At 35.1% G+C, this 17,542-nt stretch overlaps 1 protein-coding gene across 1 annotated transcript; it reads right to left on the bottom strand.

Annotated features, from left to right (window-relative positions):
• Positions 1 to 10,517: 10,517 nt before the first annotated feature.
• Positions 10,518 to 17,542, bottom strand: LOC130806157 (uncharacterized). The gene is made up of 4 exons (XM_057671110.1): positions 17,414 to 17,542; positions 13,626 to 13,784; positions 11,615 to 11,986; positions 10,518 to 10,830 (listed from the first exon to the last, which is right to left on the bottom strand). The coding sequence occupies exons 3-4, from the start codon at positions 11,978 to 11,980 to the stop codon at positions 10,786 to 10,788; spliced, it is 411 nt and encodes a 136-aa protein (XP_057527093.1). The 5' UTR covers positions 11,981 to 11,986; positions 13,626 to 13,784; positions 17,414 to 17,542; the 3' UTR covers positions 10,518 to 10,785.

A 17,542-nucleotide genomic window follows, 5' to 3' on the forward strand; every position in this document is an offset into this window, starting at 1 on the left:
TTACGTTGTTGTTGTTGTTATTATTATTATTATTATTATTATTATTATTATTATTATTATTATTATTATTATTGTTGTTGTTGTTGTTGTTGTTGTCATTATTAATTTTACTTTTCGTAATTTTTTATTATTATTATTATTATTATTATTATTATTATTATTATTGTTGTTGTTGTCGTTGTTGTTGTCATTATTATTATTATTATTATTATTATTATTATTATTATTATTATTATTATTATTATTAATTCTTTTTTTTTTTGTATTAGTATTTTTATTAATTTTTGTTATAATTATTATTTAAATTTTCGTCATTAATGTAATTAATTTATATTATTTTTATTTCAAATTTGCAGGAGTTTGAAAACTTTAGAGACAACGTAGACTACTCCGGTAGCTTTGTTACGGATAGGGAATTTATTTCCGTAGATGAGTTACATAGTTGGGCCGATGCGATAGCTATAACAATTGGTTTTCAATTTACACGTGCTTCTTATAAAAAGAAAGAAGGGTGTTCTACAGTTATTGTCTATTTAAGATGTCATCGCTATGGTAATATTAGGGGTGATGTACATAATTTTGATAATACTGCCCGACCTGGTTCTAAAAGTAGAAGTTGCGGGTGTAAATTTTTGATTGTAGGAAGTACTCGTAAACCAGGAGAAAGACCTTGGACGGTAAGGGTGTGTCCTGGTGAAAAAGGATAACATAACCACCCGTTCTTAGTGTACAGAGATGGTCATGTAAGGGCGAATAGGATCAATGTAGATATTCGGGAGCACATACGACAGCTTAGTGCAACCGGAATGCAACCGGCCTTTATTATGAATTCTATTAGATATAATTTTTATGGTTTTTATGCTAGTATGAATCAGATATATAATATTAGGCAATCAATAAGGAGAGAAGAGATGGAGGGTAGGACTCCCCTTCAACATTATCTTCATATGGCCATAGAACTTAATTACGTGGTCTGGACAGACTTGGATAGCGAAGGGCAATTGAGTAGACTATTAATTGCAAATCCTACCTCTATCCAAATGATACGTACGTGGCTGTATGTTGTGCTGAAAGATACAACGTACAAAACGAACAAACAAAGTGGCCACTATGTGAAATGATCGGAATGACGCCAACCAATCACAACTTCTTGGTTGCATTTTGTTTGATGCGAGATGAGGCGGCTGTGTCGTATTCGTGGGTGTTGCAGGGATTGAGAGATATTTTGGGCACTGCTCAGACTCCTAGCGTCATTGTAACCGATCGAGACGAAGGTTTATCTGCAGCTATTCGTGACGTCTTCCCAGGTAAAAAGGTTTTGTTGATTAATTAATGTCGTTCTATCTATTGAATATGTCTTAATTACGTTCAATGTTTTGTTTAATGTAGATGTGCGGCATTTGTTATGCATCTGGCATATTGCCAACGACGTTGAGAACATGGCGACAAGTTGTGTGGGGGGAAAAAAAATCAACAAGGTCAAATATTCAGACAGGGCAGATGGAACCCCTTGGTTGAAAGTTCTAAAATCGAGGAATTTGAACAGAGATGGCAAGCGATCGTGAGCACGTGGTCGGTTAGGAACAAAAAGGTCGTTCGGTATCTGGCTGGAACATTGATTCCACTTAGAGAGAAATTTGTGCGTGCGTGGACAAATGATTGTTTCCACTTGGGTAACTAGACTACCAGCAGAGTTGAAAGGCAACACTCATCTTTCAAGTATTACCTTGGTAGCGGTAATAGCTCATTCGATACCCTTTTTAAAAGGGCACACACACAGATTACAAATCAGCAAGCCAGGATCCGACAAGCGCTACAGGAATCCATGAATTCTGTAGCAAGGTCGTTGCGACAACATTTCTTTAGACCTTTATATCGCCACTTATCTATCTATGCCTTAGAGCAGCTCCAGCTTGAGTATAACCGCATGTTAGAACTGGGTGATTTTGTATTAAACAAATGCGGTTTTGTACTTCAACAAACCCATGGATTGCCGTGTGCATGCTATTTACATATGTGCATCGATTCACATTGTGCTGTGTATGTGGATGACATTTATCAATTCTAGAGTAATTTGAGGTACACAGAGGTAGGAGACGAGACCAACGAAGGAGTACGATATGCAAACGCCAATGATAAGGAGTACTTTTAATCTCTGGTCGATGAAGTCCTTAAATCTGATCCCGCTGTTGTACACCAAATGTCTCAGGTACTTGAATATGAACTAAACCCAGAAGGAGTCGAAATACCTGAGCCTTACGCAAGTCCACCGAGAAAGGGAAGACCAAGCACAAGTAAAACCATGAGAAGGAAAAAAAGCGCATTTGAATATAACAGATCATCTTCTCGTGGTTGAGGGTCTAGATCTTCATCCCGCGGGAGATCTAGTGGCAGATCTAGTGGTCGAGAAACACAATCTTCAGTAAGAATTAAGTTTAGTTTCAACTTATCCGGTACATGACTATCCTTTTTATTATTTACTTTCATTTGTTACAACTTCATCTTATTAACTTTATTTTCAATTACTGCAGATGATCCAAGAGGGCGCAATTTTTCATAGTTTCCATGGCCTAATGACATCCCATTCATTCTTGCACCTTACTTGTTTGACTGGATTGATGTGTTAGGTGATGGTAATTGTGGATTTAGAGCTATTACCGTCACAGAGCTGGGAGGTGAGAAAGCATGGCCTCTTTTAAGACGTGCTATGTGTATGGAAATGCAAATGAACAGAGAGCAATACCTAAGTTTGTATCTATCCCAGGAGTCGTTAGACGAGGCTATACTCAGAATAGGTTCACACGGAAATGGACCTGCTCCTTTTATTCACTAGATGGATGCACCGATGGCTTTGTACTCTGCAGTGACGTTTCTAAACATTGACATTGCTTATTATGGTTCTAGTAACGCCGACCCGATGTACAACTGTTTAGTTATTCCATTAAGGAAAGCACCGGGCATACATAGTGTAAATAAAGTTATACATATATGTTGGGTGAATGAAAATCATTTTGTTCAACTTTTAATGAAAGACGATTCAGCCCCACTGCCGCCCATCCATCAACGTTGGAGAGAAGTAGTTGACAATTTCACCAGACATATTGACACACATTTCACTACGAGGATTATGCTCTGGAATAATCTACGCGGGCCACGACCACGACCAAGTAATAACACCGCTGACGATGCTGTAAATTTAGATACTCCATAGTCTTACGTGTTGTATAAATCCTTATTTACTTGTATTATAGAAATGATACACGAGATTTTATTTGTATATAGTCCATAGTTATACTACTGTATATAGTGGTTGTTATAGAACATATAGAACACATTCATTGTGTATAGCAACGATGTAATCATGAATTAAATGTGATGTAAATAGCGTCGACGAAAATAAATACAATCATTAATGTAAAGTAGTTTAAGTAAAGACTATGAAAGGCCATGCCCTTTAAAAATTTGCCATTTGGCAAATAAATCTCTACAATCATTAAGGTATATTTCTAACGCATGTCGTTAACGGGGGTTCATATCCGCGACCAAAGGAGGTAGTCTAGCCACTGGAGCGAATCGACTGGCGTCTGGGCCATTCATTGAGGAACTGAAAAAACAAAAGGAAAAAACGAGTGAACAAGATATAAAAGAACATCAAAAAAACACAAAGACATAGCATAAAACAAGTATATTTCCAAAACTCACGTATTCAGCTCTGCTCTAAGAAGGACCAGGACCGGAAGTCGGGCCTTCGTCGGGGGCTATGTACGGGTGCGAGCACACTCTGAACCAGTCAACGTAAGTAGGTTCCGCCTCTGATGGAATAGATGCCCGACGAAGTCCCTGGTCAACAACGCGGACACTAAAAGGGAACCTACTCCATGCCTCCAAATAAACAGCAGAAGAAGCAAAGGTCACAGAGTAGGTACCGTGTGCCAGTCGGAGAGCCTTGGTTGGTCTCATAGGAGCAAGGGGAATAGCCTGCAAGAACCCGATCTGTCGCAATGTCCGCTCCGGCAAATACACCTCGATGACATCAAAGCATGTGATACCTCCGATGATGGTGGTGCGTGGGTGCTCATTCAGCAATGCACTAGGAGCAGAATTGTACAGAGTCCATTCCACCTGCATGCAGGCCAAGTTAACCAATAAGAATAATGTAAATTTAAAAACACATGCATAACAAAATGTCATGTTATGTACAATACCTGAGTCTCCGTCATTGAGTCAAGAACCCTGCGGCAGTCCCTCAGCCTGTCCACCTCACGAAATGGTTTTTTCGTTGACCACATCTCCGCCCTAGTCATGTTTGGCACATATTCTCGACGAGGATGAGGGCGGAAAGAGGGAAAGTACTCATAAATACATGTCTGGAGCAATGTGAGGCAGCCCGCAATGGTCTTGCAACCAGCCCTTGATGCAATTCCGAGCTGCCTATACAAGTAGGCCAAGGTCACCGCACCCCAGGCCACCTCCTTCTGATCAACGTTCACGGCAAGTATCGAGTGAGGTCGCTTGCCAATTCTGGTCTTATCCGCCAGCAAGGTAGAGCCGACGATAGCCATGTAGTACGCTGTCGTCTGGGTATCCATGGCCTGGGACCTATGACACAGGTGCATCAGTTCAACAATGTTCATGTAGCCGCAGGTGAACGCACTTCTACGCCGAAGCTTAGACATAGGCTCCCCGAACAGATTGGTGATACCGACCTACCACTCCGCCTCAGAAGGCTCAGCCGGCAGAGAACCTTCAATAGAAATGCCCAGTATGCGTTGCACGTCGTGCAACATAATCGTCATTTCCCCCCATGGCATGTGGAAGGTGTTCGTATCCAGTTGCCATCTCTCCACGAACGCCGATATCAAAGAACAGTCGATGTGCTAGTGCATAATGTCCAGTATCCAGTTGCCATCAGACATATCCCTCAGTCGGCTGATGGACTCCACCGGCCACTTCCTAATACGGCAATCCAGAATCAGAGGCGTACGCTCGGAGTCGTCGAAAATAAGTTTAGCTATGTGCCCGCCATAGCTAGGGATCAGTCGCGTATTTGTCGGCCCCTCGGGCTGGGGCGATGTGACTAACCAGTCCGTGTTAGCGGGCTGTGAGGGCCTGCTTTCTCGTGGCGGCTCATTATCGACGAAACTACGTCCTGCGCGCTCAGATGCGGCAGAAGAATTAGGGCCGCCACGTGCAAATCTCCCGTCGGGCCCCCGAACAACAGTCCAGTCCAATGGGCAAGAATCAGGAGCTTCGTATTGAACATCATCAGCATCATTATCATCATCACTAGAAACACCCCAACTACTCTGGATGCAGCTACACTAGTCATCAAGAGGGGTTCGGACGAGGTCTAGCGCACTCGACCTTTGGGCAATACTGTGTCTGGCGGCCTCTTCCTGCCTAGCCCTCCTAGCAGAACCCGTTACTCCCCTCTCATGCGGGTCCCCTCTGAGTAAGGTAGGCCTAGAACTATTACCTCTCAACAATTGTCTAAAAAAACCCTTTCCATTTCCTTGATTACCAGCCATTTACTACAATTTTTGACAATTTCATTAAATATTAATAATAAATGAACATAATCAAACATTACGTTACGTTAACCACATGAACAAAAAACAATATTAATTTTCTAAATTGACAATCATAAAAATAATAACAACATTAACAAAAATAATAACATTAATAATAATTATAACAATAATAACACAAATAATAACAATAATCATAACACTAATAATAAAAAAAATAATTATAGATAAAATTAAAGGATAACATAATAACAATAACAATAATAACAACCACTATAATACTAATGTAATAATAAAAATAATAAGAATAACAGTAATAATAATAATAATAATAATAATAATAATAATAATAATAATAATAATAATAATAATAATAATAATAATAATAGTAATAATAACAACAATGATAATGTAAATAAAAATAATAATAATTATTCTAAAAAACAAAAAATGGAAAAAAAAAAAGAAAAAAAAACCAAACAACACTAATAATAAAAATAATTTTCAAGACAACATACAATGTTTAGTAATAATAATAATATTAATTATAATAAACATATTTAAAATAATAAATTAATAATTAAAAGAAAAATAATAGTTTAGTAATAGAAATAATAACCATCACAAAAATAATAAAAAAATTAATAATAATAATAGTAATAATAATAATAATAACAACAATAATAAAATTAAAAATAACAATAATAATTATCAAAAAGAAACGAAAAAAAAAAATTAAAATGAATCGCCCATATCTGGGCGATTGGACCCCGGTTCAATCGCCACATTTTTGGCGATTGAACCGGGGTCTAATCGCCCAGATCTGGGCGATTCATTTTAATTTTTTTTTAATTTAAATAATTTACATTAAAAAAACAACAATAATAACAATAATAATAAAAATAATATAAAAAAGTTATTAAAAATAAAAATAATAATAATAATAATAATTATAACAAACATATTTACATTAATAAATTAAAAATCAAAACATAAATATATATTTAATAATAAAAATAATAACAATCACAACAATAATAACAATAATAATAAAATTATTAATAATAACTGTAATAATAAAATTATAATAATAATAATATAGTTAAAAATTATAATAATTATTCAAAAACAAACGAAAAAAAAAATAATTTGAATCGCCCAAATCTGGGCGATTGGACCCCGGTTCAATCGCCCAGATCTAGGCGGTTCAATTTTAATTTTTTTTTTGTTTGTAAATTTAAATTAATTACATTCGAAAAAAAATTACCTCGATTAATTGTTTGCGGATTGAACTTAGTTTTTTCTCCAACAATTAGCTTTTGTAAGTTGGTTTTTAAGTGTGGTAAGAAAAATTTTAGTGAGATTGTGGTATGTATAGGAAATTTTAAGTTCAATGTTAAAATCGTAATTTTTTGAAAATCTAGTGGCAAATACGTAATTTCCTTAGGGGGCCGTGGCGATAAAATGAAAAGGGTGGCGAAATTTAAGGATTGGTTTTATCAAAGCCCACTCTTCGGCTTAACGATGTTTAACTGGCCCAAATTCTCTCTAATGTATGTCATGCACAGTTAGACATTCTACTAAAAAATCCAAATCTATAAAAATGAAACACTTTCAAATCAAACAAAGATCCTCTGAAATATGGGTGGGCTTGTGCTTCCATCAGTCACAAGTGTGAAGTGGCTAGGGGTGCATACGGTCCGCTTTGGTCTAGTTTGGCACCAAAATCATACCAAACCAAAAATTTTGATCTGACCAAACCATTGTAATGGTCTGGTCTGGTTTGGTGTACGATTTTTATTTTTTAACTATATAAATATTTCGCACCTACAATCATCAAATATAATAATTTGTAATTAGTCATTGCATTAACATTATTCAAGTATATATTATTATATAAAAATAACTACGTCTCGAAATATCTAGGTAGCAATATATTTTTTTTAAAAAAAATCATGATTGTTGGTCATAATACGGTTTGTGGTCTGGTATGGTCTGTAAACTAAAAGACCGGGACCAAACCGTAAACCGTAATTTTTTTTGAAAGAAACTATACCAGACCCTTTAGACCGTAGACTAGACCAAATATTAAAATTTGGTTTGGTCCGGTTTGTTTTACGGTTTAAACCAAACTTTGTTCAGCCCTAGAAATGGCTATATAGGGTTAATTTTTTGCAAAGCCCTAACATAGCTCATGAGTTTAAAATAATGTTGTTTCATCGACCCACGTAACCTTCTATGTGCAACATACTTAATCTTGTAAACAAATTCCCTACTAATGGTAATTCGAAATTTTTTTTCCTAACAATATCAACTAGTTTTGCAAAAGGAATGTGTTGCCTTGACTTAAATAAATCAAGTAATTGATCTGCACACCAAGAATCTTTGAATTGATGATATGAGTCCATGTTTCTTTGACAAGTGTGTTCATTGTTAACTTTCTTGACAACAAAGGAAGCTCTTGTTATATCCCAACTAGCATATAGCTTGAAGGGATAACCTTCAATACACCTTACACTAAGCTTATTTAATCTAGCCTTGTCACTCAAACAAGACTTCACATTTCTTTCCTGATGAATTGCATATTTCCTCACTGCCTTTTCAAATTCAACTAGGGTGCCAAAAATGTAAACAACAATCCATCTGAACCACCTAAATTCAGTCCTGCCATGAACTATAGTAGCATCGTCATCTTCATCATCACCATTCTCATAGTCAGAGAACACCTCACTACAAAAAAATTTGCATATACCTACACTTATTTACCCACGCTTAATTAACTTTGGTTAGTTATTTGCATTTAGCCACGTTTATAAGTGTGGTAATATTAACCTCACTTATAAGTGTGACGAAAAGCATGTCTTGGAAAAATATATCAAATTTGGGTTAGAAATTACCCACAATTATAAGCGTGGTTATATACATAATCAATCACGCTTTATTTGTAGTGCCTCATTTTTATTGCACCTACCTAATTTCAAAACATAATCACTAACTTGCTCCAATTTTTCTTCAAATGACAAATCTTGAATTGGCACAAGCTCATCTGACATTTCATCCTCATCTTCCTCATCATATGATAGCTCATAATACAGATCTTATGAATCATCCTCCTCGGAATCATCTTATTCACTTACCTTACAACTCTTACCAAACTCTAGCTCATCTTCAGGAATATGATATTCAAGAACATCAAGTTTGTCGAATTCAGATTCAATGGTTGCATCTGATTTTGAAGATAGGTTTGTGGTGTGAAGAGGTATGTACTGGTTTGCTTCTTTAACATAAATATCACTTTGGGGTGGGTTGCTTGTTTTTTATTGATGTTGTGGGGACCAAAATTTTCACTAAAGGAATCTTGGGTAAGTGGGACAACTTTTGCCTTAGATGCTCTCTTAAGGGTCATCTTTTTTCTATTACCAACAGTAGAAACTTTGATGCTACCAATACTTTTTGATATTTCAAGAATCAACTTCTCATCATCCTTATCATTAACAACATATACAGATAATGCCCTATTTTCAGCATTTACCTTAGACATTTCTCCCACAAAAACATCATCAATAAGCCTTTTTAACCTTTTCTCAAAGCTTAGAGCATTAGGTAGATGATAACAAAGAGCAAACTCATATTCTAGCCAAACATCTTCCTCTACAACTCCTCTTATCTCAAAAAACAACAACTTACACTAGTGGAAAAAACTTTATCTGTTGCAGTTTTTTTAAGAAGCAACATAAAATAGGATTAAAAAATGAGGGGAAAAAAAATAACATTAAAGGTTGCGGTTTTCAATAAACCGCAGGAAATACCCAATTAGAGGCTGCAGTTTTACCCTACCCGTAGCATATAGTCTTTGGTAAGTAATTAAAGGCTGCGGTTCCATGTTAAACTGCAACATATGTCTTGTTTTTTTTCTTTTGAAATCCCGCCAACATTATAGGATGTAAAGCCTCGAACTTTTTTACACTACTTGCATATTACTGTATTGTTCTTCTTCCAAAACTTGCATACTACTTTGTTCTTCAAAACCCACGTAAAATTCATCTTTCATCTTCAAAATCCCACCAACATTGTTCTTTGAAGACCCACCATTGTTGCTTCTTGCATATTACTGTTCTTCGTTTCCTTCAAAAACCCACCATTGTTGCTTTGCCTTCTTCATCTTCAAAGACCCACAAAATTTCAACGTATTGTTGATTTTCCTTGCTTTAATCTATTACATTTCAACCCACCATTGTTGCTTTTCCTTCAAAAACCCACGAAATTAGGGCTAAGTCATCTTCTTCTTCAAGGTATAAATTTTTTAATCTTTATTTAAGTTCTTCAAGTTTAGCTTCATTGTGTTTTATGGATTTTTTTTAATACTAATTTTGATTTAATTTTTCATTGTAGGTTACATAATCCAATTGTAGAAAAAAAATTTATCATATCTAATTACCAAGGTATGTCGATTGGGTCAAATTCGATGGCAATCACTCCAATTTTGACTGATGCGGAGCTAAAAGATCTCTCTCAAGATTGCAAATGGCTGCACACATGTGCATCTCGCTTGCATGAGAAGGACCCAATCGTTCTAACCCTGCAGAAGGAACAATTCTGCTTTGTTGAGAGCCCTTTTGTAATTATTGGTCCTAGTGACACTACTACATTAACGAGCTATTGCTACCCCAAATACTCGTAGCAATAGGTTCAATAACCGTTACAATAGGTCTATAGCAACGGTTCCATACCTGTCGCATTTGTGGCCGTAGGTATAGGTCTATTGCGACGGTTCAGCTATCTATTGCGACGGTTCAGCTATCTATTGCGACGGTTTCAATTTAACCGTAGCAATAGCTTCTTATAACCGTCGCTATAGATCTATTGCTACGGTCTCACTATAACCGTAGCAATAGGTTCTTATCACTGTCGCTATAGACCTATTGCGACGGTCACTTTGCAACTGTTACATTTAGTCTTTTGCGACGGTCATTGCAACCTATTGCAACCCCATGTTTTATCCGTTCCAATGGGTCTATGGCGATGGTAATGGCTCTCTATTGCAACGCCTTGATAAAGCTATAAATTATATACATATATATATATAATTAACTTTGATATAATTCATCAACTCTAATACAAAATAAAGCACCAATATATATAACTTTGATATAATTCATCAACTCTAATACAAAATAAAGCACCAACTCTAATTAGTTCAATTAGCGGTTTTGATACATGCAACATTGCAAAAGGACTTCATCATCAACAAAGAACTTCAACTTTGATATAATTCCTCTTCTTCATTAGCTCCATCAAGTGCCTACATGAAAGGTTATGTAAAGTTAATAAAAAAGGTAAAACAAAGATATCGATATGACTGATAAATTACTGGTCACTTCATAATGTTGATCAAACAAGCACTTTCTGTCACACGTGTATGATATCATGTGACATGTCTGGGAAGGAATTTTGGTAGAAGGTACGTAGCACAAGAACCATTCAAGAAACCCAGCACAAAATAAATTTTCAAAAACATCTGAGGTTATTGAAGCACACATAGGTTTGCTGACATTCCAAAAACTAGAGAAGTAAACTAAAGATGTTGTTAGGCTATATTATCAAGAGTACACAACACTCGAGAGATTGAGAATTAGATCGAATAACTTCCAGAACACAAACATCAATTTATTAATACCATATTAATAAGATGAGAAAATAATAGGCAAGTAGCACACTCATTATATACAGAAAACTATTTGCAACAATTACTAAGCCATGATACTATCAACTGCTCCACTCGAAAGATCAATATTTTAACATTTGACTAGCCAAAAATCAACCCAACAAAAACCATCTAGAACGACACATCTTGCCAACTCTCCCCTTCAACACATTCCCACATATCTCTGAACAAATCTATTTCATATGCCTTTCATTAACAAAGCTAGAACCAGAAATCTAAATTATACAATCCACAACTATCATTTCCCATACAAAATATTTCATGAATTTTCCAACAATAACTCTACAAGATCCAAACATGCAAACTGATGACGATTCACTAAATTTAATGGTAGTAAAATGGGAAGAAGAAAATAACGTACTAATCGATTGGTAGAGTGCGCTCCAACAGAAGATTGTCCATTTGACTCAATAGGTGGAGTTGTAGTATTACTTCCTATTTTTGATAGATCTGGAAGCACAATATTGACCTCGGGATTGGCTTCAAGTAGTTTCTGTAGTTGGGGATTAGCTTGAAGTACTTGATCCATAACTTGCGATTGCATGTTGTGTAAGAACTCGGGAGGAAATATGTAGCTCGAGTTAGTGCTCACTTTCCTTAGAGAAGTTTTTGTCACACCTTTTCCATACATTCGCACACGTCCACTATGCTCTGGTTTATTTATCACTTCACTATAAGCATCTTTGTAGTTTGAACCTTGATGTTCTTGTGACTCTATTGCTTTCATTTTCTCCTATTAACATTTTAAAACGCAAGTGTACGCAAATTAAGTCAAAAATACACTGTAAAACTCGAGCCATGATATCTTGGCTTTCGTACACAAATAATAAGGGAAAATATGTACGGGAACATACAATATTTTGTTTTGCAACATCGAAGCATGTTTTGCAGTTGCATGCTCCTCCCAATATAGCATGCAGTCATTAGGGCACGCATCGATTTTTTTATAATCTAAACCTAAAACTTTCAACACTTTTTTTGCCTTATTCAACGATGTTGGCAATACAGAATCATCGGGTAGAACTTCCTTAAACAATGCTAGCAAAGCAGAAAATGCAACATTACTCAACTTATGATCACACTTGTATATATAAAGGCGAATTGTAAATGCAAGTCTAGAGAATTTTTTGCAACCAGGATATAATTCTTGTTGGCCTTCTTCTATTAGACTAAGAAACTTCTTTGCCTCATCATTTAGCCCTTCTCTCAGAGTAACGTTAAACATTTCTTGTATACCATCATTCATGTTCAATGGTTCATCATGTGCCTCTAATTCTGTTTCATCACCCATCTTCCCAAACCCAGAAAATTCATCACTTCTTGGTACAAAACCATTGCAAATGATATGATCTTTCACGTCATTCCGACCATACCAATATCGATGATAACACATACAACATGGGCAACTAATTTGATTTCCTTGGGACCTTGTAGCAAAAGATTTTTCAATGTATTCATCCACTCCTTTTTGATAATCATAACTCCATCTAGGAAATTCCCACCACTTATCCATTTCCTAAAAGTAAGTATTATAAGATTTTATAGTAAAGGCAAAAACACTAGATCAATTAACAATTAATCAACTTGTATCAAGAAATCAGAGAACACCTTCAAACTTACAAATTGCTACCTAAACAACAAGTACTTACCCAAACTTACCCAAACAACAAGTACTTACAAATTGCTACCTTCAAACTTACCCAGAGGCCAGATATAATAACCAGGTTGGCCGTGATGTATTTCTTGTACATCCAATTTACGCCTTGGGTAAGTGCTCGATTGTGTTCAGAATTCAGGATTTTTAGACTGGTTGTTTTTTTTTAAGCTATCATGTTTTAATGAAAAGCTGTAGGCCCTGGTGGATGCAAGCAAGTAAGCATTGAATTCAGTTTTGTGTTGATCCACTGGTTTCTTTTGGAGTGAATGACTTATTGTTCATAGACTAACTACTGCATACTGATTAAGGTGAGTTTTCTATCTTTTTTGGTTTAGAAAGCTCTCTTTTTTGAATTTTAATGTCTAGTTCTGTTCCAATTTAGTTTGTTCTCCAACATGAATAAAATTGTTCTCGAACTTGTATCGATACATGAGCATAGTTTCTAATTCTAGAAATATAACCAAACTTACAAATACAACTAAATTTACAAATGAACACTGATTCAATCAAAATAACCACTGATTCAACCAAAGTTACAAATTCTGGAAATGATACATGGGCAATCTAAATAACCACTGATTCAATCAAAAAAAAATTCAGCAGTATATTAACAAAACCAACGAAATCCTCCAAGTTAGAAACAATAAAAAGATCAGGTATAACAAGATCAAGCAAAATTAAGAACTGCATTGAATGAAAACGCAAATTTTAGTACCTTTATTTTGAGGGTGTAACGGATTTAGTTGACAAGAATCCAGCGAACAGCAGTAGCGATGCGAACAACCTCCAGGACGGACAAGAACAGAGCAGAAATTGATCGAATTTCAGTTTCAATTTCAGTTTCAATTGATCGAGATTCAGCAACCAACGAACACTAGATCGAAATTTGCAAAGAAGAATGAAGAAATCAAATTCAGTTTCAGAGGAAATTCGCAAAGAATGAAATTCAGCAATCAATGTCGTTTCAGAGGATATCAAATTGGCAAAGAGGAAATTCGCAAAGAATGAAGAATAGGGTTTTGTGATATCAAATTCAGAGGAAGTGAAGGTGGGAGTGGGAAAGTTGAAAGTAAATGAAATTTTTTATTTTTGATTTCCCGGCAACTGCGTGCCCTAATATTATTTCATCAATTCAATGTCAATTGCGACGGTTTATACACAACCGTAGTAAAAGGTATCCGTCCCATAGCAATAAGTGGTCTATTGCGACGGTTTAAAAATAACCGTAGCAATAGGATCCTAACTGTCGCAATAGAGTATCTATTGCTGCGGTTCATAACTAACTGTCGCAATAGAGCGTCGCCATTGCTCGTTAATGTAGTAGTGTGACATTGGGCAATTTTTGAGAGGAGAAATGTTGAATGTAGCTCTTATCCATGTCTACATGAGGTGATGTTCATTATCTTACAATTTAGGCATTATTGTTTAATTGTTTTAATAACCGTATTACTGACAAAATTTTCTTATTCGTGAGTTTAGTGCGGCTTACGAGGAGCTAAATTCTTGCGAACCTCCAATAAAAATTGGATGGTTTTGTCCTGAGTTGATTTCGGGTACTAAAAATGTAAATGATCCAGATGACGTCAAAGCATACATTGAGACTGCTTTGAATAATTCCCTTGCATCTAAACACACGTTCATTCTGGCTCCATATGTGAAAGAGTAAGTTTTATTTTAATAAATTGAACTTAACTTTTGATTTTTAAGTTCACATAATCTCTAATCTGGTTATTTAAATTTGCGATTGTAGTTTGCATTGGATACTTTTGGTCATATGTCCTTTGACGAATAATGTGCACGTCTTCGACTCATAACAAAAAGCTCAAAGCCCGCCTTGCAACACAAAATTCAAAGTCTTGTTGAATGCGTAATTATATAAATTTTACCAATTTCGTTTAATTAAGTGTGTTATATATATATATATCCAAAGCCACATTTCCGAAATGGACAGCACTAAAGGTACACAACACTATTCGAAATACGTTTCATTTAAGTGTTTTTGGCACTTTCGCGCATAAAGTACCTCAAACTTGATTTGTTTAGCACGAAACTTAGCACACAACACTATTTGGTATATATTATTGTGTTGAAGTGGTTAGAATTGAAATCATAGACATATGCCAGAAATTACGTGCTAAGTTGTGATTTTAAGGGTTTTTTAAAGCTTTTTTGGCACTTTCACGCATAAAGTAGCTCAAACTTGGTTTGTTTTGCACGAAACTTGGCACACAACACTATTTGGTATATATTATCGTGTTGAAGTGGTTAGAATTGAAAATCGTAGTCATATGCTAGAAATTACGTGCTAAGTTGCGATTTTAAGAGTTTTTAAGCTTTTTTGGCTCTTTCGCGCATAAAGTAGCTCAAACATGGTTTGTTTTGCACGAAACATGGCGCACAACACCATTTGGTATATATTATTGTGTTGAAGTGGTTAGAATTGAAAATCATAGTCATATTCTTTAACTTACGTGCTAAGTTGCAATTATAAGGGTTTTTAAGCTTTTTTGGCACTTTCGCGCATAAAACAGCTCAAACTTTGTTTGTTTTGCATGAAACTTTGCACACATCACTATTTGGTATATATTATTGTGTTGAAGTGGTTAGAATTGAAAATCAGAGTCATATTCTTAAAATTACGTGCTAAGTTGCGATTTTAAGGGTCTTTAAACTTTTTTGGCACTTTCGCGCATAAAGTAGCTCAAACTTGGTTTGTTTTGCGCGAAACTTGGTACACAACACTATTTGGTATATATTATTGTGTTGAAGTGGTTATAACTGTAAATCATAATCATATGCTAGAAATTACGTTCTAAGTTGTGATTTTAAGGGTTTTTAAGCATTTTTGGCACTTTTGCGCATAAAGTAGCTCAAACTTGGTTTGTTTTGCATGAAAGTTTGCACACAACCCTATTTGGTATATATTATTGTGTTGAAGTGGTTAGAATTTTAAATCATAGTCATATGCTAGAAATTAAGTGCTAAGTTGCGATTTTAAAGGTTTTAAGCTTTTTTGGCACTTTCGCGCATAAAGAAGCTCAAACTTGGTTTGTTTTTCACGAAACTTTGCACACAATCCTATTTGGTATATATTATTGTGTTGAAGTGGTTAGAATTGTAAATCATAGTCATATGCTAGAAATTACGTGCGAAGTTGCATAAGCTTTTTTGCCACTTTCGCGCATAAATTAGCTCAAACTTCGTTTGTTTTAATGAAACTTGGCACACAATGCAACACTATTTGGTATATATTATTGTGTTGAAGTGGTTAAAATTGTAAATCATAATCATATGCTAGAAATTACGTGCTAAGTTGTGATTTTAAGGGTTTTTTAAAGCTTTTTTGGCACTTTTGTGCATTAGCTCAAACTTGGTTTGTTTTGCACGAAACTTGGCTCACAACACTATTTGGTATTTATTATTGTGTTGAAGTGGTTAGAATTGAAAATCATAGTGATATCCTAGAAATTACGTGCTAAGTTGCGATTTTAAGGGTTTTTAAGCTTTTTTGACACTAACATGTAGTTTCTCTTAGTGCTTTCGACAAGATTATAATACGGTTGATTGCGGCTACTACACTCTCAAATACATGGACGATATCTAACAATCCATGAAGGACGTTGGAGTCAAAAACATTGATGCCATAAGTATTTTTTACGTTCTTAAATTATAATATTATATATTTACTATTGGTAAAATTTAATATTATATTATAGATTTTATACGACACTCCAAGGAAAACACGTTCTTTGAGAGATGGGAAAATGCGCGAATTGAAAGATAAGATTGTCGCATATCTTGCTAATTTTTGTTCTTGATAAATAATGTAATTAGTTTAGATTTAGGACTTTTGTATATGTACATTATTATATATACGATCGAGAGTGTATGTATATATTAGTTGGTGATTGTTGGTGATAATTGGTGATTATCATTGGATTAATCATTAGATTATTTATTAATATTAAACGAAAAAAAAGAAAAAAAATATATGCTATATGCTGCGGTTCCCCCAAAACCGCAGCATATAATGTATTTTTTATTTAAAAAAAAATACTATATGCTGCGCTTCCTATAAAACCGCAGCATATAGTCTTTTTTTTGTCTTGCGGTTTTAAATCGCAGCATTTAATATAGGCCAGCTGCTGTTATCACTAATGCTTGGGTTCTAAACCGCAACATATTATGGCCAAAAAACCCCAGCAAATGAGGATTTTTCCACTAGTGTTATTTAGGTCTATGGAGATGGTTTTACATACACATCCCACAAAGGTAGTCTAACCCCATAACTCCATTTCTAAATACCCCACCATACCAAAAATTCAATGTAATTGAATCACTAAAATTAGCCTAGAAACAAGTAAAAACACAAAATCATATCCAACTTTTAGTTAAAACAAAATCGAATTAACCATAATTCGCAAAAAATGTCAATTATAAAACCCTGATTTTGGTTTGTAAATCAATTTGGGGAAAATAATGCAATTGAGAAGAATAACTAACCATAATTCACGGTAGACCAAGCCTCGTTAAGCTATTTGTCTTCTCCGATGAAGCAGTGATGAATCTATAAATGAAGGTAGGCAAAGGAAGTTAGTTTTGGAGAGAGAATGACGAAGCAGTAGAAGAGAT

Source organism: Amaranthus tricolor, chromosome 2, assembly GCF_026212465.1.
Source record: "Amaranthus tricolor cultivar Red isolate AtriRed21 chromosome 2, ASM2621246v1, whole genome shotgun sequence".
NCBI classification, from domain to species: Eukaryota; Viridiplantae; Streptophyta; class Magnoliopsida; order Caryophyllales; family Amaranthaceae; genus Amaranthus; species Amaranthus tricolor.